At 34.0% G+C, this 27,556-nt stretch overlaps 1 protein-coding gene across 1 annotated transcript in view; it reads left to right on the forward strand.

Moving 5' to 3' along the window:
- The window catches only part of EEA1 (early endosome antigen 1), a 142,159-nt gene that overhangs the window by 58,928 nt on the left and 55,675 nt on the right, over nt 1-27,556 (forward strand). Inside the window, exons 4-10 of the mRNA XM_032645166.1 lie at nt 3,184-3,238; nt 3,335-3,400; nt 5,299-5,338; nt 6,593-6,706; nt 12,418-12,539; nt 13,667-13,822; nt 19,506-19,622. Coding sequence (XP_032501057.1) covers nt 3,184-3,238; nt 3,335-3,400; nt 5,299-5,338; nt 6,593-6,706; nt 12,418-12,539; nt 13,667-13,822; nt 19,506-19,622 — 670 coding nt within the window. The remainder of the gene's footprint in view (nt 1-3,183; nt 3,239-3,334; nt 3,401-5,298; nt 5,339-6,592; nt 6,707-12,417; nt 12,540-13,666; nt 13,823-19,505; nt 19,623-27,556) is intronic.

Consider the following 27,556-nt stretch of genomic DNA (forward strand, 5'->3'; position numbering starts at 1 on the left):
GTCATGTACCAAAATGTTCATTGCAGCTCTATTTACAATAGCCAGGACATGGAAACAACCTAAGCGCCCATCATCGGATGAATGGATAAAGAAGATGTGGCACATATACACAATGGAATATTACTCAGCCTTAAAAAGAAATGAAATTGAGCTATTTGTAATGAGATGGATAGACCTAGAGTCTGTCATACAGAGTGAAGTAAGTCAGAAAGAAAAAGACAAATACCGTATGCTAACACATATATATGGAATTTAAGGGAAAAAAATGTCATGAAGAACCTAGGGGTAAGATAGGAATAAAGACGCAGACCTACTGGAGAACGGACTTGAGGGTATGGGGAGGGGGAGGGGTGAGTTTTGACAGGGCGAGAGAGAGTCATGGACATATACACACTAACAAACGTAGTAAGGTAGATAGCTGGGGGGAAGCAGCCGCAAGGCACAGGGATATTGGCTCGGTGCTTTGTGACAGCCTGGAAGGGTGGGATGGGGAGAGTGGGAGGGAGGGAGACGCAAGAGGGAAGACGTATGGGAACATATGTATATGTATAGCTGATTCACTTTGTTATAAAGCAGAAACTAACACACCATTGTAAAGCAATTATACCCCAATAAAGATGTTAAAAAAAAAAAAAAAAAAATTATGTGGTATAAATTGACTCCTTGCCACCCTTTCCCCCTAGCCTCTTACTTATCATCAGTTTCTTGTGTATATTTACAGAGATAGTGTATGCATGTATACACATATGCTTATATCTGTGTATATATAAAGAAATATATAAATGTATGTAATTACATAAAAGAGAAGTTCTACATTGTCCTGTACCTTTTGTTTCTCTGTGTATCTTATGGATTGTTTCATATCAATGCAGGTAAAGCTATCTCGTTCTTCTTAATGACTGCATGGAATTTTATCATTCTCCTGTTCATAGCATTTAGGCCATTTCCAGTGTTTTGTAATTATAAATGTTGTGGTATATGTCCTTGTGGACATAACATTTGCACGTTTGAATATATCTGGAAGATAAATTTCTAGAAATGGAATTTTTGGATAAAGTTTCCCTTTAAAATTTTGATTGATGTTTCCTAATTTTCTTTTGTAAATATCCTAGATTGCTTTGATATATTACACGTTTCAAAAGATTTTCTTTGCTAGGCAAATTGCTTCAAAAATTTGTTAAGTGGCACTTTTTAAAAGATTAATTGGAGTAACTGAGCCCACCCAATTAGAAGTTGAATTGGAATTATCTTCCTTTATCTTCCTCGCAATTTCATTCAATTTAGTATTAGCCTTTCAAGAATATTGTTATTAATTCCTCTCTTCATCGTTTTAGTTTATACATAGAGTTGGAAGATTAATAAAGAGTAGGGAAAACTTAAAACATATATACACTTTTCTATACACATATTAAAACTAAGTGTTCCCTGTGTTCTTCTTATATTAAGACTAAGTTGGCAGGTGGTTTCTACAAATTGGGTAAGTTCATAGGGCCACATGGGAGAGAGGGAGGGGAGGGGAGACACACACACACGAAGTAAAGAAAACTAATGAAAGTGTCATAAAAAGACAAATTTTAAGAGTCAACAAAAGAAACAGGAATCTATTATCCAGTTTTACTTTTGTATTCAGAGATTAAAGACATCACCTCAAAGTTTATCTCCATCATGAAGTGCTTGTAAGTAGAAGTGATCACTATCTTTATGCCTCTGTTTTTAAAAAAAATTAATTGATTTATTTTTGGCTGCATTGGGTTTTTGTTTCTGTGTGTGGGCTTTCTCTAGTTGCGGCGAGTGGTGGCTACTCTTTGTTGTGGTGTGCGGGCTTCTCATTGCGGTGGCTTCTCTTGTTGTGGAGCATGGGCTGTAGGCGCTCGGGCTTCGGTAGTTGTGTCATGTGGGCTCAGTAGTTGTGGCTCGTGGGCTTTAGAGCAAGGGTCAGTAGTTGTGGAGCACGGGCTTCGTTGCTCCACGGCATGTGGGATCTTCCCGTACCAGGGATCGAACCCGTGTTCCCTGCATTGGCAGGTGGATTCTTAACCATTGCACTACCAGGGAAGTTCCTATGTCTCTGTTTTTATTTTTATCATAGAACTGATGGTCTGTTACTCTTCTTTCCATGTTTATACTTGCCCCATTAAACTGAACAACTTGAGAGTCTGGCATAGACAAGTTCTGTTGAATAATGAAGTAATTCTTTACATATGAATGGCTACCAAAGGTAGAGGACTTATTTCTGCATCTTTCACATTTTTCTTTGTTGGCAATTTCCTTCTTTTTCTATTATTAACCATGTTTCACAGATGAAGCTGACTCTGTTATTTGTTCTCTACCCCCACTCCCATCCTAGAGAATAATTCTTGCACCAGTATGTCCCATTATCTTTTACTTTCTGATAATGCTTGTGCTGCTGTGGACTTGGTCTTCTGAAACATTAGAACTGATCCTGTTCTGTTCCCTTTGTACTAGAATCAGTTAACTTGAGTATTCCCAATCAGCTCAGTTCAGTTTTGTGTCTTCTACCGTGGCAGCCATTGGAGTGGCATGGAGGAAGGAGAGTCCCTTTTTCTGCTATTTATAATCCAACAGGGGAAGATATGTTCCTCATATCCACAAGAATAATCCTAAATGTGTTTTCTCATGGAATGTTTTTCCTGCATTAGGTCCTTGAAGTGTCTGCTCACCATTCTTTGTCAGACTGACAGAGAATTAGGTGAAGTGAACAGAATGTGAAGTTTTGACAGGAAAGAGCATTTCAGACTCAAGAAACAGAAAGAAGCCAGAATTGTTAGAGCTAAAGTAATGAGGGTGAGAGTGGTAAGGCAGGGAGTAGATTGTGCAGATTTTATAGTCCTTGTTCATGAGTTTAGATTTTACACTACTGCAATAGGAAGCTGTTGATGCTTATTGCTGGTAAATTAATGGGAGATATTTTGCTTTGGGCTCAGGTTCTTGACAGTCAGTTTTATCATTTTCATGAGAAAATGTTCTTCCATTTATAGACAATGTGCTTTAGGAATAAAATTATTTTCCCAAGGATTTTATATATATATGTATGCCACTATACATAAAATCTATAGTATTTTTTTAAGACCTGAGAAAATTAGAATACTAATATGCAGTCACTGGCCATGATTTGTTAAAGAACATTAACTATTAATTCCTTTTTTTTCAACTTATGTTTAGAGATGACATAACACTACTCAGACAAGAGGTCCAAGACCTACAGGCTTCACTTAAGGTAAGACTAAAAATGATTATACTTGTTTATTTTCAGTGTTTCAGGTAAATAAAATCTTTTACAATTTACTAATTAAAAACTGTTTTCTTCTCTTAGGAGGAAAAATGGTACTCAGAAGAATTAAAGAAAGAATTAGAAAAATTTCAAGGGCTGCAGCAGCAAGTAATTGCTTTTAAATACTTGAAGTGTGTTATTAGTTGTTTATTTTCATTGTTGAAAATTAAGCATAATACTTTTTTGTAAACAGGTGGCCTGATATGAATAACTTCCTAATTTGTTTCTCTGTATATTAGCCTACATGTATATCCTTTGTAGTACTAATGAATGCAAACCAATATAACTAATATGTGGGAAGGTCAGATGTAACTCCTTAAAGGTGCTCCATTAAGAATCATTTACCTATGGATTGTTTAAAACATTATTCTTATTTTCTGACAATATACCTAAATGGTTAAGAAATATAGGTTCAAACAGTAGTGAAGCTCTTCAAAGCATTTGTGTTTGTGACAAATTAGAAATCACTAAAATGTCTGTTAGTAAGGACAGAACTATTAGTAGCTGCTTACAGTTTACATTAGTGGAGATTGTTTGAAAACTTGGGAAAACTGATGTATTAATGAGGTTAAAAACATTTGTGTCTTTGTACACACACAGGCACATATATACTATACAACTTTACATAAAAATAATATATAGCGAAAAGAACAAGAAAATCATTGTGGTATCAAAAGTGGTTATTTTGAGGGATTTCACTTGATATCTTAGATTCTTTATATATATATGTTCTTTATAGCTTAATGTATTTTCTAAACAATGTCTTAACCAATTATGATTTTTATACTAAAATTACTTTGACTTTTATACTAAACTTACATAAAGAATCATAGAATAATGAATTTTACCAAATACATATATAGTTTTCATTTATAAGAATAAAACTGACACCCTTTAACAATAGCTCTAATACTTTTATAAAGTAATTAGTGATCCCTGTGCACATTATCTTAGCACATTATGACTCCCAGTTGGTCTTTTTGTCTTTTCACCAAAAATTGTGATTTAGACTAGGAAAAAAACAAATAAATGGATAAAAAAGATATCAGTCTTATTACTGCTCAGCTTCTATAATTGAGGACGCATTAAAGAGGTTTTTAGTAATCCAAAATACTTATAGTTCACTTATGTGTGTCTTACATAGATGCCATTAACAATCATTCAAACATGAGCTGTATTATTTTCCACACCTGTAAACACAGAGGAAATTGTTTACTATATTTGATATGGCTATTTTACATTTATAATAAATTAAATACATTCCCACAGTGCAATTGCCTTGATAAGAAATTTACCTTTGGGGGAAAATGTATTTTAATTACTGATGATTATTAGCAATCAGTATGTCTAAATCCAATGTATAGGAAAATAAAAAGTCAGATGTACTGTGAGATACCTTATGAAACTTTTTCAGATATATGTAATTCTTTAGAATATGGGAATAATGACTAGGTGGTATATTATTTTATTCCTAATGCATGGGATAAATTAAACCTTACGGAATACATTCTTTATTTCGGCTCCTTTAAAGATAATTTATAATCTGGAATTAAAAATTTATGTTTTTAAAGCCAATTTTTAGTAGTGTTAGTTTCATGGCATATTTCAGCTTATGAAAAATTTTGACTATTATAGGATTGAATCTTGTCTGCTAACTTAAGTGTTTGCTTTAGAATCTATTTTTATAATTGTGATAGTTTATGTTACTTATTACTGTGTTTATGGAATTTAAGATGCCATCTTGGCAAGACTCATAAAAATTTAATATATGTTAACATAAAATAATTCTTAGAATCAGTGAGCTACAGTTACATCATTATTCCAGACCGCCTAGTCATACCTTAGAGATCTAGAAGAATGTGAGCAGGCCAAGATTTGATTTTCATCAAAATCTTGCTACTTACCTGACAGAATGTGGATTTCAGAGATTTTTTTCACATTGGCAATTGTAACAGTATTGTCTTTTCCTTTTAATGTATTTGTTTATGTTTTTTGTTTTCATTGAGGAGTCTAAACCTGATGGATTAGTGACTGATTCATCAGCAGGTAACTTTACTTGAAGCTGTTATTTTTTCATTTTTCTTTTTCTTCTTTCTCATCCTTTCTTCTTTCTTTTTCTGTGATGCTTGCTACATGATTTTATTTTGTGATTATACTTTCTGGCTTTAAAACAGTGAAGACAACAGTCATATTCTAGGCTGAGAGTATCTATTACCTGTGAACTTTGTAACTTAATCAGTTAATAAAATCTTAGTCCTGTTTTAGTTTATTATATTCTGAAGTTAGAAAGAAACTTCTGAAATATTACATTAATATGGTGGTTAATGAAAATTTAGATCTGTATTAAAGAGCGATGCAGTTTTTTCTCTTGAAATAAAAAAATGGTGAAACTAGCATCTTGGTAATGGACTTTAACTGGAGGAATGCGCAATGAATAATCAAAATTATATTTTGAGATTAGCTATTGTATTTAATGTCCCTCTAAAATCCCTTTTCTTTATGAGAATGAAGTAGTAGGAGTTGACTGCATATTTTAATTGATTACTTTATTTAAGACCTTGATTGTTCTTAAAACAGTTCTAATTTCATTTCACATTGTTACATATTTCATCAGAGGTGCAGGATATATTTCTTTTTGGTCAGTTGACAGATATAGGAAAATAACTGAGAAATGTGAAGTCACAATGATCCTTAAACAAATACTTATAAATTATTTGGGTATGATTGCTAAATATTCCTTTCATTTGTTTTACATGTTTGTAAACTATGACTTGAGCCTTAAATGAATTGGCTATGCTTAATTCTCTTATTTTAAAAAATAAATTTATTTTATTTTTGGCTGCATTGGGTCTTTGTTGCTGCATGCCGGCTTTCTCTAGTTGCGGCGAGCTGGGGCTACTCTTTGTTGCGATGTGCGGGCTTCTTATCGCAGTGGCTTCTCTTGTTGCGGAGCAGCGGCTCTAGGTGCGCAGACTTCAGTATTTGTGGCACGTGGGCTCGGTAGTTGTGGCTAGCGGGCTCTAGAGCGCAGACTCCGTAGTTGTGGCGCACGTGCTTACTTGCTCCGAGGCATGTGGGATCTTCCTGGACCAGGGCTCCAACCCGTGTCCCCTTCATTGACAGGTGGATTCTTAACCAGGGAAGCCCTATGCTTAATTCTTAAAATGTGAAGGTACTCTACTAGTAATTGGCTAGTAGACACATGTTGATTGTCTTTAACTTCTACAGTGATTATAAGTAATAACAATTTAGGAAATGTAATTCACATTGTATTTGAATAATTACTGTACTTTTTTGTAGAACTACAGTCTCTGGAACAGCAGTTAGAAGAAGCCCAAACAGAAAATTTTAATATTAAGCAAATGAAAGACTTATTTGAACAGAAAGCAGCCCAACTTGCCACTGAAATTGCAGGTAAATTAAATCAGAATTATTTAGCCAATATATCAGTCTCATTACAATTTTGCCATTGTATATCCTAGAAATAAACATTGTATTTTAGTGTGATAAAGCATTTGTTATAGATTGTGGTGGTGATTACTGGCATTTAATGATAATAGAGTTGCTATATAAGTTATTTTGTTTGTTTTCCCACCACCTCCTTTCAAAGGACTGATTTTCTCTGTAAAATTCTTCTTGAATTTTAGAGAAGATGAATTTTCTTTTGGGGTATGCTTAAAGATTAACAACTAACATTTTGAACAAGTTAAGTAATATAGTACACATTTAACATTTGGTTATGCTGACAATTGCATATAATTTTTTAACTACATATACATGCTTTTAGGTAATATATTGTATGTGATTAAGTATACGTTAAAATGCTAATTAGTAATTTATCGCTGTGTGGAATTTATGTAGACAAAGACATTTGATCATTTAAAGTTTATCATTTAACACCAGAGGGCAGACAGCAGAAGCAAGAAGAACTACAGTCATGCAGCCTGTGGAACAAAAACCACATTCACAGAAAGTTAGACAAGATGAAAAGGCAGAGGGCTATGTACCAGATGAAGGAACAAGATAAAACCCCAGAAAAACAACTAAATGAAGTGAAGATAGGCAACCTTCCAGAAAAAGAATTCAGAATAATGATAGTGAAGATGATCCAGGACCTCTGAAAAAGAATGGAGGCAAAGATCAAGAAGATGCAAGAAATGTTTAACAAAGATCTAGAAGAATTAAAGAACAAACAAACAGAGATGAACAATATGATAACTGAAATGAAAACTACACTAGAAGGAATCGATAGCAGAATAACTGAGGCAGAAAAACGGATAAGTGACCTGGAAGACAGAATGGTGGAATTCACTGCTGCAGAACAGAATAAGGAAAAAGGAATGAAAAGAAATGAAGACAGCCTAAGAGACCTCTGGGACGACATTAAACACAACAACATTTGCATTATAAGGGTCCCAGAAGGAGAAGAGAGAGAGAAAGGACCAGAGAAAATATTTGCAGAGATTATAGTTGAAAACTAACCTAACATGAGAAAGGAAATAGCCACCCAAGTCCAGGAAGCACAGCGAGTTCCATACAGGGTAAACCCAAGGAGAAACACACTGAGACACATAGTAATCAAATTGGCAAAAATTTAAAGACAAAGAAAAATTATTGAAAGCCAAAAGGGAAAAATGACAAATAACATACAAGGAAGCTCCCATAAGGTTAACAGCTGATTTCTCAGCAGAGACTCTACAAGCCAGAAGGGAGTGGCATGATATACTTTTAAGTGATGAAAGGGAAGAACCTACAACCAAGATTACTCTACTGGGCAAGGATCTCATTCAGTTTCGATGGAGAAATAAAAAGCTTTACAGACAAGAAAAAGCTAAGAGAATTCAGCACCACCAAACCATCTCTACAACAAATGCTAAAGGAACTTCTCTAAGTGGGAAACACAAGAGAAGAAAAGGACCTACAAAAACAAACCCATAACAATTAAGAAAATGGTAATAGGAACATACATATCGATAATTACCTTAAACATGAATGGATTAAATGCTCCAACCAAAAGACACAGGCTCGCTGAATGGATACAAAAAGAAGACCCATCTATATGCTGTCTACAAGAGACCCACTTCAGACCTAGGGGCACATACAGACTGAAAGTGAGGGGATGGAAAAAGGTATTCCATGCAAATGGAAATGAAAAGAAAGCTGGAGTAGCAATACTCATGTCAGATAAAATAGACTTTAAAATAAAGAATGATACAAGAGACAAGGAAGGACACTACATAATGATCAAGGGATCAATCCAAGAAGGAGATATAACAAATATAAATATATATGCACCCAACATAAGAGCACCTCAATACATAAGGCAACTGCTAACAGCTGTAAAAGAGGAAATCGACAGTAACACAGTAATAGTGGGGGATTTTAGCACCTCACTTACACCAATGGACAGATCATCCAAAATGAAAATAAATAAGAAAACACAAGCTTTAAATGACACAATAGACCAGATAGATTTAATTGATATTTATAGGACATTCCATCCAAAAACAGAAGATGACACTTTCTTCTCAAGTGCGCACAGAACGTTCTCCAGGATAGATCACATCTTGGGTCACAAATCAAGCCTCAGTAAATTTAAGAAAATTGAAATCATATCAAGCATCTTTTCTGACCACAACACTATGAGAGTAGAAATGAATTACAGGGGAAAAACATAAAAAACACAAACACATGGAGGCTAAACACTACGTTACTAAATAACCAAGAGATCACTGAAGAAATCAAAGAGGAAATCAAAAAATACCTAGAGACAAATGACAATGAAAACACCATGATACAAAACCTATGGGTTGCAGCAAAAGCAATTTTAAGAGGGAAGTTTATAGCAATACAAGCCTACCTCAAGAAACAAGAAAAATCTCAAACAATCTAACCTTACACCTAAAGGAACTAGAGAAAGAAGAACAAACAAAACCCAAAGTTAGCAGAAGGAAAGAAATCCTAAAGATCAGAGCAGAAATAAGTGAAATAGAAACAAAACAATAGCAAAGATCAATAAAACTAAAAGCTGGTTCTTTGAGAAGATAAACAAAATTGATAACTCATGAAGAAAAAGAGGGAGAAGATTCAAATCAATAAAATTAGAAATGAAAAAGGAGAAGTTACAACAGACACTGCAGAAATACAAAGTATCCTAAGAGACTACTAACAGCAACTCTATGCCAAAAAAGTGGACAACCTGGAAGAAATGCACAAATTCTTAGAAAGGTATAACCTTCCAAGACTGAACCAGGAAGAAATAGAAAATATGGATAGACCAATCACAAGTAATGAAATTGAAACTGTGATTAAAAATCTTCCAACAGAAGTCCAGGACCAGATGGCTTCACAGGTGAATTCTATCAAACATTTAGAGAAGAGCTAACACTCATCTTTCTCAAACTCTTCCAAAAAATTGCAGAGGAAGGAACACTCCCAAACTCATTCTATGAGGCCACCATCACCCTGATACCAACACCAGACAAAAATACTACAAAAAAAATTACAGACCAATATCACTGATGAATATAGATGCAAAAATCCTCAACAAAATACTAGCAAACAGAATCTAGCAACACATTAAAAGGATCATACACCATGATCCAGTGGGATTTATCCCAGGGATGCAAGGATTCTTCAATATACGCAAATCAATCAATGTGATACACCATATCAGCAAATTGAAGAATATAAACCATATGATCGTCTCAATAGATACAGAAAAAGCTTTTGAGAAAATTCAACACCCATTTATGATAAAAACTCTCCAGAAAGTGGGCATAGAGGGAACCTACCTCAACATAATAAAAACCATATATGACAGACCCACAGCCAACATTGCTCTCAGTGGTGAAAAACTGAAAGCATTTCCTCTAGGATCAGGAACAAGACAGTGATGTCCACGCTCACCACTATTATTCAACATAGTGTTGGAAGTCCTAGCCACGGCAATCAGAGAAGTAAAGAAATAAAATGAATACAAATTGGAAAAGAAGAAGTAAAACTGTCACTCTTTGCAGATGACATGATACCATACATAGAGAATCCTAAAGATGCCAGCAGAAAACTACTAGAGCTCATCATTGAATTTGGTAAAGTTGCAAGTACGAAATTAATGCACAGAAATCTCTTGCATTCCTATACGCTAATGATGATCTGAAAGAGAAATTAAGGAAACACTCCCGTTTACCATTGCAGCAAAAAGAATAAAATACCTAGGAATAAACCTACCTAGGGAGACAAAAGACCTGTATGCAGAAAACTATAAGACACTGATGAAATAAAGATGATACCAACAGATGGAGAGATATACCATGTACTTGGATTGGAAGAATCAATATTGTGAAAATGACTATACTACCCAAAGCAATCTACATATTCAAAGCAATCCCTGTTGAATTACCAATGGCATTTTTTACTTAACTAGAACAAATCATCTTAAAATTTGTATGGAGTCACAAAAGACCGCGAATAGCCAAAGCAGTCTTGAGGGAAAAAAACGGAGCTGGAGGAATCAGACTCCCTGACTTCAGACTATACTGCAAAGGTACCGTAATCAAGGCAATATGGTACTGGCACAAAAACAGAAACATAGATCAATGGAACAAGATAGAAAGTCCAGAGATAAACCCACGCTCCTATGGTCAACTAATACATGACAAAGGAGGCAAGTATATACAATGGAGAAAAGACAGTCTCTTCAACAAGTGGTGATGGGAAAACTGGACAGCTACCTGTAAAAGAATGAAATTAGAACACTCCCTAACACCATACACAAAAATAAACTCAAGATGGATTAGAGACCTAAACGTAAGACTGCACACTATAAAACTCTTAGAGGAAAACATAGGAAGGACACTCTTTGACATAAATCACAGCAAGATCTTTTTGATCCACCTCCTAGAGTAATGGAAATAAAAACAAAAATAAACAAATGGGACCTAATGAAACTTCAAAGCTTTTGTACAGCAAAGGAAACCATAAACAAGACGAAAAGACAACCCTCAGAATGGGAGAAAATATTTGCCAACGAATCAACGGACAAAGGATTAATCTCCAAAACATATAAACAAGCTCATGCAGCTCAATATTAAACAAACAACCCAATCCAAAAATGGGCAGAAGACCTAAATGAACATTTCTCCAAAGAAGACATACAGATGGCCAAGAAGCACATAAAAAGCTGCTCAACATCACTAATTATTAGAGAAATGCAAATCAAAACTGCAATGAGGTATCACCTTACACCAGTTAGAATGGGCATCATCAGAAAATCTACAAACAACTGATGCTGGAGACGGTGTGGAGAAAAGGGAACCCTCTTGCACTATTGGTGGGAATGTAAACTGATACAGCCACTATGGAGAACAGTATGGAGGCTCCTTAAAAAACTAATAATAGAATTACCGTATGATCCAGCAATTCCACTACTGGGCATATACCCTGAGAAAACCACAATTCAAAAAGACACATGCACCCCAATGTCCATTGCAGCACTGTTTACAATAGCCAGGTCATGGAAGCATCCTAAATGCTGATTGACAGACGAATGGATAAAGAAGTTTTGGTACATATATACAATGGAATATTACTCAGCCATAAAAAGGAATGAAATTGGGTCATTTGTTGAGACATGGATGGATCTAGAGACTGTCATATAGAGTGAAGTAAGTCAGAAAGAGAAAAATAAATATCGTATATTAATGCATGTATTTGGAACCTAGAAAAATGGTACTGATGAACCGGTTTGCAGGGCAGAAATTGAGACAAAGATGTAGAGAACAAACGTATGGACATCAAGCGGGGAAAGCGGCGGGGGTTGGGGGTGGTGGTGGGATGAATTGGGCGATTGGGATTGATACGTATACACTGATTTGTATAAAATTGATGACTAATAAGAACCTTCTGTATAAATAAATAAAAATAAAATTCAAAAAGTAAAAAAAAATAGTTTATCATTTAATGTAATCAGAAGTATAATTTTATTGTATATATTTATGGTTATTAAAGGAATGTGAATTTGAATTAGAGTGATATATAGATATATACTGGAATGTACAAGAATTTATAGAACTGTTCTTCCCTAGAGTTAATGTCATGTCATTTGTGTAACTATCCTTAATTAGATATAAAGTCAAAATATGATGAAGAAAGGAGTCTTCGAGAAGCTGCTGAACAAAAAGTGACCTATCTAACAGAAGAATTAAACAAAGGAGCAACTATAATTCAAGATCTAAAGACTGAACTGGTAATTTAGAAGCCATTTATTAGAATGTACCTTATTTGAAATTGAAAAAGTAAATGTATACACTGATGAAACATTTTTGGAAGTACAGCTTGAGTAGAATGGAGGAAAGAAAAAAATTCCCTTTTGTTTTACCACGTAAATGTATATACTTTATATGATTTTTAAAGTAAAAATGGAATTTTATGACACATAATTTATGACTTTAACATTTTTTTTGTTTCTGTCTTAATATCGTGTCTTTTTTAGTAGTTTCCATATTTGCATCTCTGATCTTACCATCCCTTGAACTTTAGTTGTATAAATTTATACTTTTCGGGTACTTCTGATTGCATTTCTAGCTTTCATTTCAAATTCAACAAGTATAAAATCAAGTCATCCTGTTTCCTCTGTAACTGTATTTCTGTCATTGGTACCATATATTTTCATCACTCTCCCCAGGCTTAACAACTTTGGATCTGTCCTTGCCTCCTTTCTGTCCTTTATTTAGCACTCAAGAAATATATGAATAAATGAATCAACTGTATTCAACCTGCAACAAACCCAAATTATGCTTATACCTGTTCCTTCTTCATGTTATTGACCAGTTTCCTAGGATAAAAAAAATGAAGGAATTTAGCATTTATCAAGTGATTGTTATCACCAGTGGGTATACTTTGTGAAGGAAAGGAAAGCAATTAAAGTGCTAAGGATAATTGTGAATTTGTGATTTTGTACCTTGAGTGGTAATACTATCAAGTATAAGATAGAGCGGGAAAAGGAGAGGGTGGTTGGGGGAAGACATCAGTGTTTGATGTTTGGAATCTAGTAATTGATATTAAAGATTGTTTATTTTGATTTCTTAGTAGTAAAACTATTTTAAAAATGTGTGTTGGCCTTCCCTGGTGGTGCAGTGGTTGAGAGTCCGCCTGCCGATGCAGGGGACATGGGTTCGTGACCCGGTCCGGGAAGGTCCCACGTGCCGCGGAGTGGCTGGGCCCGTGAGCCATGGCCGCTGAGCCTGCGTGTCTGCTCCGCAGCGGGAGAGGCCACAGCAGTGAGAGGCCTGCATACCACAAAAAAAAGAAAAAAAAAAAAGTGTGTTATTTTAGTTTCACTGTGATTTTTTATTAAAATGTGTTGTTTCACAGCTTCAGAGACCTGGAATAGAAGATGTTGCTGTGCTTAAGAAAGAACTGGTACAAGTTCAAACGCTAATGGACAACATGACCTTGGAACGTGAGAGAGAATCTGAAAAACTCAAAGATGAATGCAAAAAGTTACAAGCAGAACATGCTCACTCACAGGTAATGAAGTTTAGTGCACTTAAATGAGATTTATGTTAACTTGTTTAGTGTGCACTCTTGAGTGAAGCCAGAATTTTTCTGAGTGAACCTATCAAGCAGTATTTGCCTTTCTTTCATCTGGTCTGAGTAATATTTGTATATAGTCAATATGGTCTGATAGTCAATATTTTTAATATTTGCTCTATGAAGCTAGAGCCTTAGAGAAGAATGTTTGCATACAAGAGTATTATTCTGTTTAATAAATGATGTATATTGTATAGAAATTATATTTAAAGTTAAATTTGCTCCAGACTAGTCAGTAAGTAGTAATTAAGTTTATTTCAATTTGGTAGGGGTAAAGGAAGTATGATTTCATTGTCTTCATTTGTATAACCAATGTTGTTTAGAAAAAGTATTTAAGACTTATTTTCTATTCGACTTCTTTTTCATTTATCAGTTATTTAATTTTGTGGTTGAAAGAAGTCATAAAAATCATCTAGTCTAACACTCCATCCAGGAATTCCCTTTATAGCATCTCTGATAAGTGATCTACAACTCTTGGTAGGTGGTGTAGGGGGTGCATATTTCTTCCTAAGTCAGCCATTCCATTGAGTTGGCATTTGTTTCCCTATAATTTACATGCACTGGTTCCAGTTTTCAGGAATTAAACATAGTAAACTGTTCTTTCCCACATGAAATATTTGAAGACTGTTCATATTTACTCTGAGTTTTTTTCTTTTCCAGGATAAACATTCTCAGTTTCTTGTACTATTTCTTGCATGACTTTGGCCTGTAAATCCCTTATATAATTATGTCAGCATGTGACAGACTCTAGGATGTGTAGTAAATATATTTGCTTAAAAATGCCTTTGTCCTTCCTACTGTATCATAGGAGGTATTTTGTTATAACTAGTACTATGTGTAGTTCTTAAGCTCCCATATATTATGTGGACCTCTGTTTTTCATGTTTTCAGTTTAAAAAGTTGTTATAGTGACATTTCAACTTGCATCTCTTTCTTAGAGTTTTTCAGCTGGTGATCTAAAAGCCACTCTATTCATAATTAGTAACTTATTAATGAGCTATGGAGTATAAATATTATAGATAACCCATGTCATCCTTTATTTTAGTTCCTCCTATATCTTATTAGTGGAGGAATGGTGAAAGTTTATGCGTACAACATGCATAGGCGTGTGAGGCTTTATGATGCTTAATATTTCAGACTTTAAAGTTTATGAACTTCAGGTGCAGATTTCCCAAAAGTGATCTTTGTAGCCCAATGACACATAGTACCACAAATTTTCAGATAATTCCAGGGAGTTCATGAATTTATCAAAGCCAATAAAAAGCTTCTAATGTGTAATCAAGGAGAGGCTGAATCAAAGAAGTCTCATGAGGTAAAATCCCATCCAGATAATGCTTATGTAGAAATTTCTTTTAACCCTGTAAGTTAAGTATTAAGTTTGTTTTATATTTAAGGAATCTGGGCTCAATGAGGTTAAATAACTTGTTCAAGGTCATGCACCGAACATAAAGAAGCTTGAATTAGAACTCAAGTTTGGTCTGAAACTCGTGTTCTTTCTATATCATGTTATTTCCCATTTTAGGTGGTCTGGTGATTGCCTTAGAAGTAAATTTGTGCTATTAATCTTGATCTAATACTTATTTTTATTACTTTTTATATCTTGACATATTGTATATTTGTATTGAGTGTAGCTTAAAATACTTTTGAGTTGTGTCTAATACCATTTCCACATGAAAAAAAATTACTGTCTAAATATTCCATCTCATTTATTTGTTTATAACTGTTTTTAGCTTCTGCTTACTCCTTGAAAACTGGCATGTATTTTATTAATTTATTAAAATTCATTTCTATTTATTCTCAGTTAAGTGTGTTAGTGAATTATATAACTTGAACTTAATAGAAAAAAACTATTTTATATATTACTGCTTTACTGAACCTAAAACATTGGAATCAGAAACAAAACAGTCAAAGGAATTAAAGAAACTAAAAATATAATGATTTGTTTGGTATTTCTAGTTGAGGCTCAAGATATACAATCTGGTATTATACATTGTTAAATATGTTCCATTCCTTTCATTAAAAATATAACTTATGAATTCATTGACATTTAAAAAATCTAGATATTTTAGAAGGCATATAGAAAAATAACTCATTCTAAAGCATTTAAAAGTACTTTTAAAATAATTAGCTTTTCTTTAGATCAGAAATTAAGGTTAATAAAAGGATTATTCCTTAAAATCTACATTATTAAACATATCAAAGCTGTCATCAACTTATATTTGGTGTTGTCTTTAATGGAAATGATTTTTTAAGAATTTTATTTGTATTCCAAATATACTTATTGGAATCCCAATTTTTAAAGCTAATAAGGTTATAAAGAGATGGAATAAGTATGATTATACTCATGCATAGTTACTAAAGAGAGCATTTAAGTATCATTTAAAAGTAAGCTAGTATAAGAGATCAGATTTAGAGGTGTGTTTGGACTTTTTATTGTATGTTCAATGTGTACTTTTGTCAGTCTTGTCTTCCACCTTTCATCCATCATTTTATTTTATTTTTTTCTGCTTTCTAATGGAGATGCTTAAACTTGAGGTAATGTGTTTTTGGAAGGCTTTTAATATTAGTACTACTTTTAATAGCACCATAGCACCATATGGCAATTTTGTGTTTTAAGGCAATCTCAGAACTTCAAACATATGCTCATTTTTGTTTTATTAATCAAGCAAATTTTTAACCATCTTTAAAATGATTATTTACTAAAACTAGTAGAATATTAGGACAATAATTATAATCTTAAAGCACTAGCAGGTTTGCGTGAAATATTTTTCCTTAATTATTTTGTAATTTAAAATTTTTTAGTAAAAATTCAATGTTAAATTCAATAACGTGGCTTCAAGGAAATGCAAACTATTTTATAGGGTCTTATATACTGTTTCCTTGTGTACAGATATCTAGTAACTTCTTGGAGATAGAATCACTCATCCCTTTAGCGAGTAGTTTTTGAATGCCTGAGTGTCAGCAACTATTTTACATGTGGGGAATACAACAGTGAATAAGATACAGTGCCTGCTCTTATAAAGCTTATATTCCTTTGTGGAAACCAAATATATAAGTAAACCAAATCATGATAGAAAGTCAGTTAATGCTAAGTGCTATATAGAAAAACAAAACAGGATATGGACAGTAGTGGGGCTGGCAATAACGTGGGACAATGTTAGATAGAATGATCAGGGAAGGTATCCTCAAAGAGGATACATGGGAGAAGAATGAAGTAAGCAAGAAGCAAGGTGAAGAAATGGGAGCAGCATTCCCAGGAAGTGCAAGTGCTAAAGATTTCTAGCCACAGATGAGCTTGTCCTATTAACTAGTGAGGACTGTCTGTGTGACTTGAAGAACCTTCTTTTTGAATTTCACCCAGTGATACTGCTATAGTGAATGTATTTATTTCCTTTGAAATTTTGTCTTCAGTCTTTATTTTTTTTTAAATAGAAACATATGATCACTGTCAAAAGTTAAAACGACTCATAATGTGCAGTAGAGAGAGTGAAAGTGTCCTATAATTCACTCCTGTTCCTCCCCTTCCCCGTAACTAAAATGTACCTTTAGGTGTATACTTTTCCCACATCTTTCTTTTTTCCCCCCTTGAGTAAAGTGAAAAATTTTAAATGCTTGCTTTTATATTTTTAAAAATTCTAGTTTAGAAGCATATACATATTTAGTGTACGAAGGATACATTATAAAATTATTTTTGTTACTGTATCTAAAAGGTATAAGATATAACAAAATAATTTTGGATACATTTGCTTTACATTTTCTTTGTTTAGTTCCTTTTATATGTTGGCATTTATCAGCAAGATAGATACTAGATAGATGTTACACATGGCTAACTGTATCTTATAAACTTTAATGTGGAATCATGGTATTTTAATGAAATATACTCAAAATTTGCATTTTAATACACTGTTACTTATTTCTGTTTGTTATGTGTGAAATATTCTAGTAATTCCTTTGAAAGAGAGTTAGAAGTAGGGATTTAAATATGACAATTTATTTTCCTGTGTGATAAGTAGGCATTTGTACTACGTGATTAAAACATACTAATTTAAAGTAGCTGGATTGTTCCTAATATTTTTATTAACATCCATAATATTGCTGATGGAAAGTGATTCTGAGGTTCAAAGTTGTTAGACATAGCAAATTGAAATAAACTTCCAATACTTACATCCATTTCAACGTTACATGACCAGTTCAAGACAGAAAGTGTTTAGGATACACTTTTTACTTGAACACAGTTAAAAATACATGAATATTTAAATATTTTCTTTGAAGTATATTTTATATACATGTTTTCTTTAAAAAATCAGGTCATAAACATCTCAGACATGCTGTCATTCCCCAAAACATTTTTGAAACCTCTTTTTATTGACTTTAAACCAGTTTGGAAAGCACTCAAAAAACTAGTTTCATTAATTTATGGTTATTAAAATAAGCCCAAGTGCTTAATCATTCAGTTCAGTTACCTTGTTTACTAGTTTGTTTCTAAAACTTTATACCTTCATCCATTATCCTTATCCCTTCATCCACAGTGGATTTGGTTTTATTATAATGAGAATCCTTTAACAAAAAAAAGGGCCACACATTCTGGAAGGCTTTCCAAAAGAAGTAGCAAAAGATCACTTGGCATTATTGTCACAATAAATTAGTAGCCTTCTAAGATTTTTTCCTTGAAGATGAAAGTACTCACTTGTAATGTATGGTATAGGTAATTGCCGATGTGTTCATTTTAAAAAATTAAGAAATTTATTGTATTCATATTATAGTTTATTTACTGATGAAGAATATAGGCAATGAAAATAATTGTAATGTTAAGAATGTAAAAAGTAAAGCCAGTAAGCAGTATTAGAAATGAAAAAGTTCTCCTGTTAATATCACTTGCAGGAAACCATACTTAAAAGGCAGTACTTAGTCTCTCTAGTGGTTGAAGCTTTCATGTATAGGAGGCTTGTATTTCTAGGCTCTTTGCTTATTTCTCTTACCTTATTTATTAAATGATTAAACCATTGTTTTCATAATAGACATTAATTTTCATTTAAACAATATTAAATGCATTAAAGCAAATTCATACCCAGCTATTATTCATGGTCATAGAGTGATCCAGGTTAATGAAACTATATATAGCTTCTGTTTGATAACTTCTTTGGACAAATACTTTTCATTACAGTCCAAAAGATGAATCACCACTTTCAAAGGTATTTCTATGTTGGTTGTTGCATTTAACATGATTTTGAAGTAAAAAAAAAGGCTGTGCACAGAAACTGGGAGGAAATATAGACATAACTTGCATATCCTTTTTAAATTCAGGAGGATTAAAGTATAGAATTTAAAGCCAGTAAATTCAAGTTTGCAGTTTGGTGCTTACTTCAGACACATAAAATAGGATGTCAGCTTTTCATTTCATGTATTATTAAATAAATGAAGTTGTATATTTTGGATAAATTTTAAAAATTAATTTTCAGCCAGAAAAGATGTAGAGCTGGTAAGATAAAGAATCAGGTTGAAATTTCTGAGTTATTTCAGTTCAACAACGATGACAAAAATGTATGTAATCTGAAAACCTTTGGATGCTTTCATTTCCTTTTTCATTTTAGTTTACTCTAATTTTCTTTTTTTCCTTTTAGGCCACAATAGACCAGCTGAGGAGTGAACTTGCCAAAGGCCCCCAGGAAGTTGCTGTGTATGTGCAGGAACTACAAAAACTTAAAAGTTCAGTTAATGAATTAACACAAAAAAATCAGGTAAGAATTTAAAAACTACATATAATGGTGAATTGATTTTATAGATCTTAAACTTTAATCTTGTGTATGTTATTTACATATTGGCACAGTACAGTATGACTTGTTCTGTGTGGTTTTTTTCTAAGTGTTATTTACATTCACATTGTTATGCAACTAATTTCAGAAGTCTTTTCATCTTGAAAAACTAAAACTCAACACTCATTAAACAACTCCCCATTCACTGTCTCCCCTGCCCCAAACCCCTTCTACTTTCTATATCTATGAATTTACTGTTCTAAGTAACTCATATGAGTGTAATCATACAGTATTTGTCTTGTTGTGTTTGGCTTATTTCACACAGGATAATGTCCTCAAGGTTCATTCATGTTCCTACCTTTTAAGGTTATATTACATTGTATGTATATATTGTATTATCTATCATCTGTTGCTTCCTTTTGGCTAGTTCTATTGTCAGTAGTGCTGCTTTCAACATGGGTATACAAATATCTATTTGTGATCCTGCTTTCATTTTTGGGGGGGTAGATACCCAGAATTGGAATTGCTGGATTGTACTGGTAATTCTATGTTCAGTTTTTTGAAGAAATCACCATACTGTTTTCCATAGTGGCTGTATCCTTTTAAATTCCCATCAACGGTGCACAGGGATTCAACAGTTTCTTCACATCCTTGCCAACATTTGTTATTTTCTGTGATTTTTATTTGTCTTTTTTTTGAGTGTTAAGGTGGTATCTCCTCATGGTTGATTTGCATTTCCCTAATGATTAGGAGGTTGAGCATCTTTTCATATGCTTGTTGGCTATGTAATTTTCTTTGGATTGTTTGTGTTTTTGTGTTGAGTTGTAGGAATTCTTTATATGTTTTTGATATTAACCCCTTATCAGATATATGATTTGCAAATATTTCCTCTTAGGTTGCCTTTTCACTCTGTTGATTGTATCTTTTTATAAAGGAAAAACACTCCTGTGTGTCTCTACTCTCAATACTGTACTACACCTTCACTTCTGACATCAGATGTGAGGATGTTCCGTATATTAACAGTTCTCAACACCAGCTGGGTGTCCTACAGTTTAGCTCAGTTCTTAAACTGCTTACCTGGAGCTAGCATCGGATTCCACAGAGGAAGGGTGCAGTCCTGCAGGGCTGCCTGAGCACCCCAACCCCACCTCCGCCACACATCCCAATTCACACACCAATTGAAAGTCCAGCTTGTTACTTGTACTTCTGACCAACTGGCTATATAAATGGGAGGTTCCCAATCCCCTGCCTCCGGTGTGATTAATTTGCTAGAGTAATTCACAAAATTTGGGAAGACATTTTACTTACTAGATTACTGGCTTATTATAGATGACCATAACATAAGAACAGTGAGATGGAGGAGATGCATAGGGCGAGATATGTGTGAAAGGGTTTGAAGCTTCCATGCTTTCTCTGGGTGCTCTCCATGTGTTCACCAGCTCAGAGTTTCTCAAAACCCTTTCCTTCCTACACAGACATGATTGATTAAATCATTGACCACTGGTGATTAATTCAACCTTTAGCCCCTCTTCCCTCCCTGGAGGTCAGGGTGGGACTGAAAGTTCTAACCCTTTCTTCAAGGTTGGTTCCCCTGGCAACCAACCCCCATCCTTAGGGCTTTCTAAAAAATCACCTCATTAACACAAACTCATAGGTGGTTGAAAGGGGCTTGTTAGAAATAGCAAAGGATATCTTTATTGCTCTTATCACATAGGGAATTCCTGGGGTTTTAGGAGCCTGGTTCCAGAAATGGGAACCAGGACCAAATGTATATTTTACAGTATCACACCTTTGACGCACAGAAGTTTTAAATTTGAGAGAATTCAGTTTATCAATTATTTTTGTTGCTATGCTTTTGGTGCCATATCCAAGAAATCATTGCTAAGTTCAGCGTCATGAAGCTTTTCTTCTAATAGTTTTATAGTTTTAGGTCTTTGACTCATTTTGAATTAATTTTTTTATAGTGTAAGGTAAGGGTCCAGTTTCATTCTTTTGCATATGGAAATTGTTTTCCCAGCACCATTTGTTGAAAGGACTGTCCTTTTCCTATTGAATGGTCCTAGATCCCTTGTTGAAAATCATTTGACCATGTATATGAGTGTTTATTTCTGGGCTCTCTAGTCTTCCTCTGTTGGTCTATATGTCTTTCTTTATGCCAGTACCACATTGTTTTGACTACTGTATGTTTCAGTAAGTTTTGAAATCAGAAAGTATGAGACCTCCAACTTTGTTCTTATTCTGTAATGTTAATATTTTCCGCCTTGGTTCTTTAAAGATGAGCAACAGATAATATTTAGTTTTGGGATAGGGCAGGTATTGGTATCAATACTTTTTTTCCCCATGTCTTTACTTTTTTGGTGGTAGAGGAGTAGGAAGTTATTAAATATTTTTACTCAGAGGTATGGTGAATTTGTTGGCTTTGCTTTAATGACTTAATTAATTCTCATATCTGCTTTTACATTTAATCTGTTGTGATATGTTTGAAGCGTGTGAAGAAAATTTAGTCTCACAGATGTGTAGTTGGAAAAGGGAGGACTATCTTAATAGTCTTTTCAGATAATTGTAGCTATTTTTATTTGATATTATACTGAAACAAAAGTATAGTTTCTCAAAAGTTAATTACAGCGTAGAATCTGAAACCATAGTCATGCAGTTTTTGTACTTTGTAACAATAAAATTTTTTTCTCTGTCTTGCCTTTTGCATGGGTCTTTCCTGTGCATGATTTTGTAACGTTATGCATTAGTCATGTGGAAAATATTGGTTCACTGAGTTATGCAGATTTTATTTCCAAATATTGACACATTTCATTGTACAATATAAAACTAATCACATTTGTCAATATCACCATCAATCTTAGAATACTTTATAGGTATGAGGAAGTGTCAAGGTCATGGTGGTGGATACAAGTTTTCCAAAATTCTAAGCTTCATTTGGAAGCTTGAATTTTATCATTGGCAACCAATACTATCAGTTCTGTCCTTTGAAGTGACAGATTTTCTTCCTCCCCAAATCTGAATAGTCATAGTTTGTCATTCTTAAAAATGGTTTTTCATGGAAAAAAGCAACTAGCTCAGTTTATAATTCAATCACATAAATGTTCTTCTGTATGACAGTTATATTATTTGGTATGCAGCAGAAGTGACCCAAATATACTTCCTATTTTTTCAGTTTTTCTTTTTTCTTGCTATTTCAAATATTGCGGCTATGAACATTCACATACAAATCTCATGCATTTGCGTATGAATTTCTGTTATGTAGTCTCATGTGAAATTGCTGGGTTATAGGCTATATACATAATCAAATTTACTAGATGATCCCAAACTATTTCCCAGAGTAATTATACCAGTTTACCATTGTCCATTTTTCCGTATACTCCTGGTGCTGATTGGTTTTTAAAATTTAATCTTTTTAACGTTTTATGAAAACCTCTGTGTCTCCCTACCCCATTTTTTTCCCTCCTGTCAAGCTATATGTAGACAACTTCCACATATACTCTAGTTTTATCTTTGTCCCTCAGTTTGATTTTTAATTTCTTTGAGCTCAGAGTTGACCTTCTACCTCTTGGAAATTTACCAGAGGTGTACACACAATGGATGTTTATGATCAGTGTAATTTATTTTGTATTTTTGAAGCATTAAACTATTAATAAGGGATAATGAAGCACAGATTGTGTGTATATATATATATATATATTCACACATGCATATATACATTCACACTATTAAAGGAAGTACTATGTTTTTTTTTATGAATAATACATGGACTCAAGACGGTTTAGTGTGGTAAAATTAGGATATTTTTGATTAGGGAATAATAGTATTTTCTACTAATCTTAATAATCTTTACATAAGTAAGACTTCAAAATTTTTTTCGAAGTGTTTTCCTGTTTAGGATTTTTTTCACTGGTTAGAGCAAGCACAGATGTGCATCTACCTTTTTTTATTATCCTTGCTCCCCCACCTCTCCTCACCCAAGTCCTTGGCAAACCATGATTGTTGACAGTGGTGATATCCAAGTGTTATGAATTTGGAAATCTCTGTGCCTGGTCTTTTTTTTTTTTTAATTTTATTTATTTATTTTATTTAGTTATTTTTGGCCGTGTTGGATCTTCGTTTCGATGTGTGGGCTTTCTCTAGTTGTGGTGAGCGGGGACCACTCCTCCTTGCGGTGTGTGGGCCTCTCACTGTTGCGGCCTCTCGTTGCGGAGCACAAGCTCCAGACGCGCAGGCTCAGTAATTGTGGCTCACGGGCCTAGTTGCTCCGTGGCATGTGGGATCTTCCCAGATCAGGGCTCGAACCCGTGTCCCCTGCACTGGCAGGCAGATTCTCAACCACTGCGCCACCAGGGAAGCCCTTGTGCCTGGTCTTTTGAAGGCTATTAATGAAATGCCTTGGGCAGCTTTTGTGGGTCATAGGCAGCATCAAGGTGGATAGATAACATTATAAAATATAATGAATTGAAAAAATAGTTACTTTTTTGTTAATGTCAAGATTTTCAGCATTAAACCAGTGTTTTTTAATCACTGGCTTTGAAAACTTAAAAACAAGCCAGGAATCTTGAAGAAATTTCCTTTTTAGTTTCTAATAAGAATCATATGCTGACATTTAAACAGAATTCTGCAGCTCAATTTAATTAACTATTTCCATATAAATTCTGAACAAAATCATATGCTTATTTAAAGCTACTAATATAACCAATATAGGTCATTGTAAGAGACTGAGTTATTTTTTGGGTCTCACCTCTTACCCATTTTCCATCCTTCATTGCTCTCCGCTTTCCCACAGTCTCAGTATTAAGATGTTCATAGGCCAAAGCAGAAGCCAGATACGGCAAGTAGTTGTATTGCTGTGTATTACCACTGTATTGCAAAGTGGTATATTGAGATGAACAGCATAGTACAGTGGTGAAAGGCATGTTTAAATGCCAGCTTTGTAACTGACTGGCTGTAACCCAGAGCCTCTCAAAGTCTCTTTCCTCTTCTGCTAAGAAGTACTGTTATACTTATTTGCCTCTTAGGATTGATATGAGTATTAAAAAAAGTAATAGATGTTGAAGTGCTTAGACCACTGCCTGGCTTAGAGTAAGCACCTCAGTGAATGTTCGTTGTTAGTGTTTTTATTTACTGTAAGTTTTGTGATACAGAGTTGAGTCAAGACCAAGGTGGATGTTTTCCTAACTTATTGCCTAGTAAATCAGGAAAGACTCTTGTTGAAGACATAACTTTTTAGCTTAGTCTTGTTTTTTTTTTTTTTTTTTTTTAAATTAATTAATTTTTGGCTGTGTTGGGTCGTTGTTGCTGTGTGCGGGCTTTCTCTAGTTGTGGTGTGCGGGGTCTGCTCTTCGTTGCGGTGCGCGGGCTTCTCATTGAGGTGGCTTCTCATTGCGGGGCACGGGCTCTTGGCGTGCAATCTCAGTAGTTGTGGCGCTCGGGCGCGGGCGTAGCTGCTCCGCAGCATGTGGGAGCTTCCTGGACCAGGGATTGAACCCATGTCCCCTGCATTGGCAGGCGGATTCTTAACCACTGCGCCCCTAGGGAAGTCCCTTTAGCTTAGTCTTTAAGGATGCTTAGGAGCATGTCACATGGCAGAGGGGTTAATGGCATTTCATTTTGAGAGCTAGATACAGAAGGCATGGGGACATGTAAGAGCACAAAATATAAGATGTTGGAGAGGTACAAGTAGTTCAGTTTGTTCTTTCTCACAAAGCTGTTTTGAGGAACAAACGAGATGAGATCCTTGAAACCACTTTGTAAGCTATCAAGCAATAAAAAATGCCATTCTTTTTGCATTTCTTCTCATTGCCTGGGCTAGTAACAAGTGAATAACAGAGTCTAATACAGGGAAATTGTCTCTGTAAGGAAATATGTTGAAAGAACAATTGGTGAGGAAGTCAAAAGAGGACTGGACATTCGGAAGGAAAGAATTTTGCTTACTCAAATGATAATTATGTTATGAGTTAAGCTTAACATTCATTTTATAATTTAAACTTGAATAGTGTATGCTTTGGGAAGCCTGAATTGACTCACGGAGTGTCTGAATTGTGTTGTGAAAACTTTATTGGACTTAGAATCATCATATGTGACTCTGCTACCTGGCCAAGTCATATCAGGTTCTTTCAGCTTTAGCTTCTTCATCCACAGAATGGGGATGATAATGTCTATCTCATCTTTTGTTGTAAGGATTAATATGGAGAAGTGAAAGTGCAATTACTGTTTTCTTTAATGGATTCTACTGTACTTAAAAAAAATCAGTCTTCAAAAACCATGTATTCACTAGACTTTCTGCTTCAGATTCCATGAGAAGACCATAATAAGGATAAAAAGTTTGTGATACTAGATATAGTAAACCTTTTGCATCTAAAAAATATATAATGTGAGTGGATTAGGTTATTTAAAAATAAAGTGGTTTAGGTTCTTTTAAATAAAATTTAATTATCTCATCTGTGCAATAAAGCAGGAAGATTTTGATTAATTTTTTTAGGATAAGTGAATTTTAAAGTGAATGGTTGTAATGTATTTTTGCTTCTTAAAGAGTAAAGCTGTCTGAGGGATCCTTTATGTATAGAACTAGTAGGATTACTTGGGCACTTTATGAGTAAGCCTATGAGGAAGGCTTACTACCTCACTACTAGACTTAATTTTTGTAGCATGTTTTAAAATTATATCCCACCCAAGTATTTGTGAGCATGGTTGCATTCATAAAATTTAGTAACTTAGAATTTTCTTTGAAAAGATGCAAGGCATTTATAATGATCAATGAATAGACTTAATTTAGCTTATGAATTCTAAAATAAATATTATTTTCTTAAAAGAAAAAGTATGAAATCAAGTCAAGAAAGATGTGGAGTTACTAACGAGTAAGACAAAAAAGTGTTTATAAAAAGAGAACTTTCCTAACAAGTAGTTTGACTCAAAATTGTTATTTTTTTCTCCAGTCTTTTGGCTCTACCTCTTTTGTTCTGTGTCTGTTGGTCAGTCAAGACACAACTAATTGCTAATTTTGCTGAAAACTTCTGGGTGCTCTTTTTACTTTGTCTCCCATTTTGTCTTTCTGACATATACTTATATCTTTTTGACACTGCTTTTTCTATAGTATATTTCTACTTGGTAATTTACATTAATGAACTTTTTCTCAGGCATGTGTTTAAGAACCATTACTGCTGCCTTTCCCACTCTATTATCTAAATTTATTACTCCCCTGTGTCCCCTCTTGCAACTTGTTTGTCTGTTCCTTTGTGTCTTTTTGTATAGAGCAGATGGCATGAGTCATGTATATATACCTTGTCCTTAACTCCTCTCACTACTTTACCAAGTTCAAACTTTGCTTTCAGGTGATTTTAACTTACTAGTTAGCCCCACCTGACTTTGCTCTTTTCATTTAAAAAAAAATAGTGCACTTGAGAAATTTAACACAGCTTTTGTATTAATCTGTTTGTGCATTATGTTTTAACTTAGAAAAAAGTTTTTAAATGTTTCATTTAGATTATAGTCTGTTTAAAGGCCAGAAGTTTTGTTTCCCCTCCACTATTTCTGTAGTATCCCCTTCTAGCACACTGTATATAAAAATGAGTATAATAAATGTCCATGATTGACTCATCAGGTGCTTATAGTGGCTTCTTTTCCTGGCTATCTTTCTTACAGAGTTGAGTCAAAATTCTGATCCATATCTTGTGTGTAAATATCTTGACTAAAAATGTTCAATATTAGTAGTAAAAACTCCACTGAGCCCAGGCTTTAACATTTGATTAGGCTGGTTGATCCAGATCTTTGATTGGAGGTGTCATTTTTATATTTTGTACTTGATAGTATTGAGTAAAATAACAAATATAAGGCAGGTAAGTGATATTTTTAAAAAAGATCATTGTTTTACACACCTAGAAAGAAATTTGAGTAAGTCTTAAACTTGTGACTCTTAAAAA

The sequence above is a fragment of the Phocoena sinus genome, chromosome 10 (assembly GCF_008692025.1).
Source record: "Phocoena sinus isolate mPhoSin1 chromosome 10, mPhoSin1.pri, whole genome shotgun sequence".
Lineage (NCBI taxonomy): Eukaryota > Metazoa > Chordata > Mammalia > Artiodactyla > Phocoenidae > Phocoena > Phocoena sinus.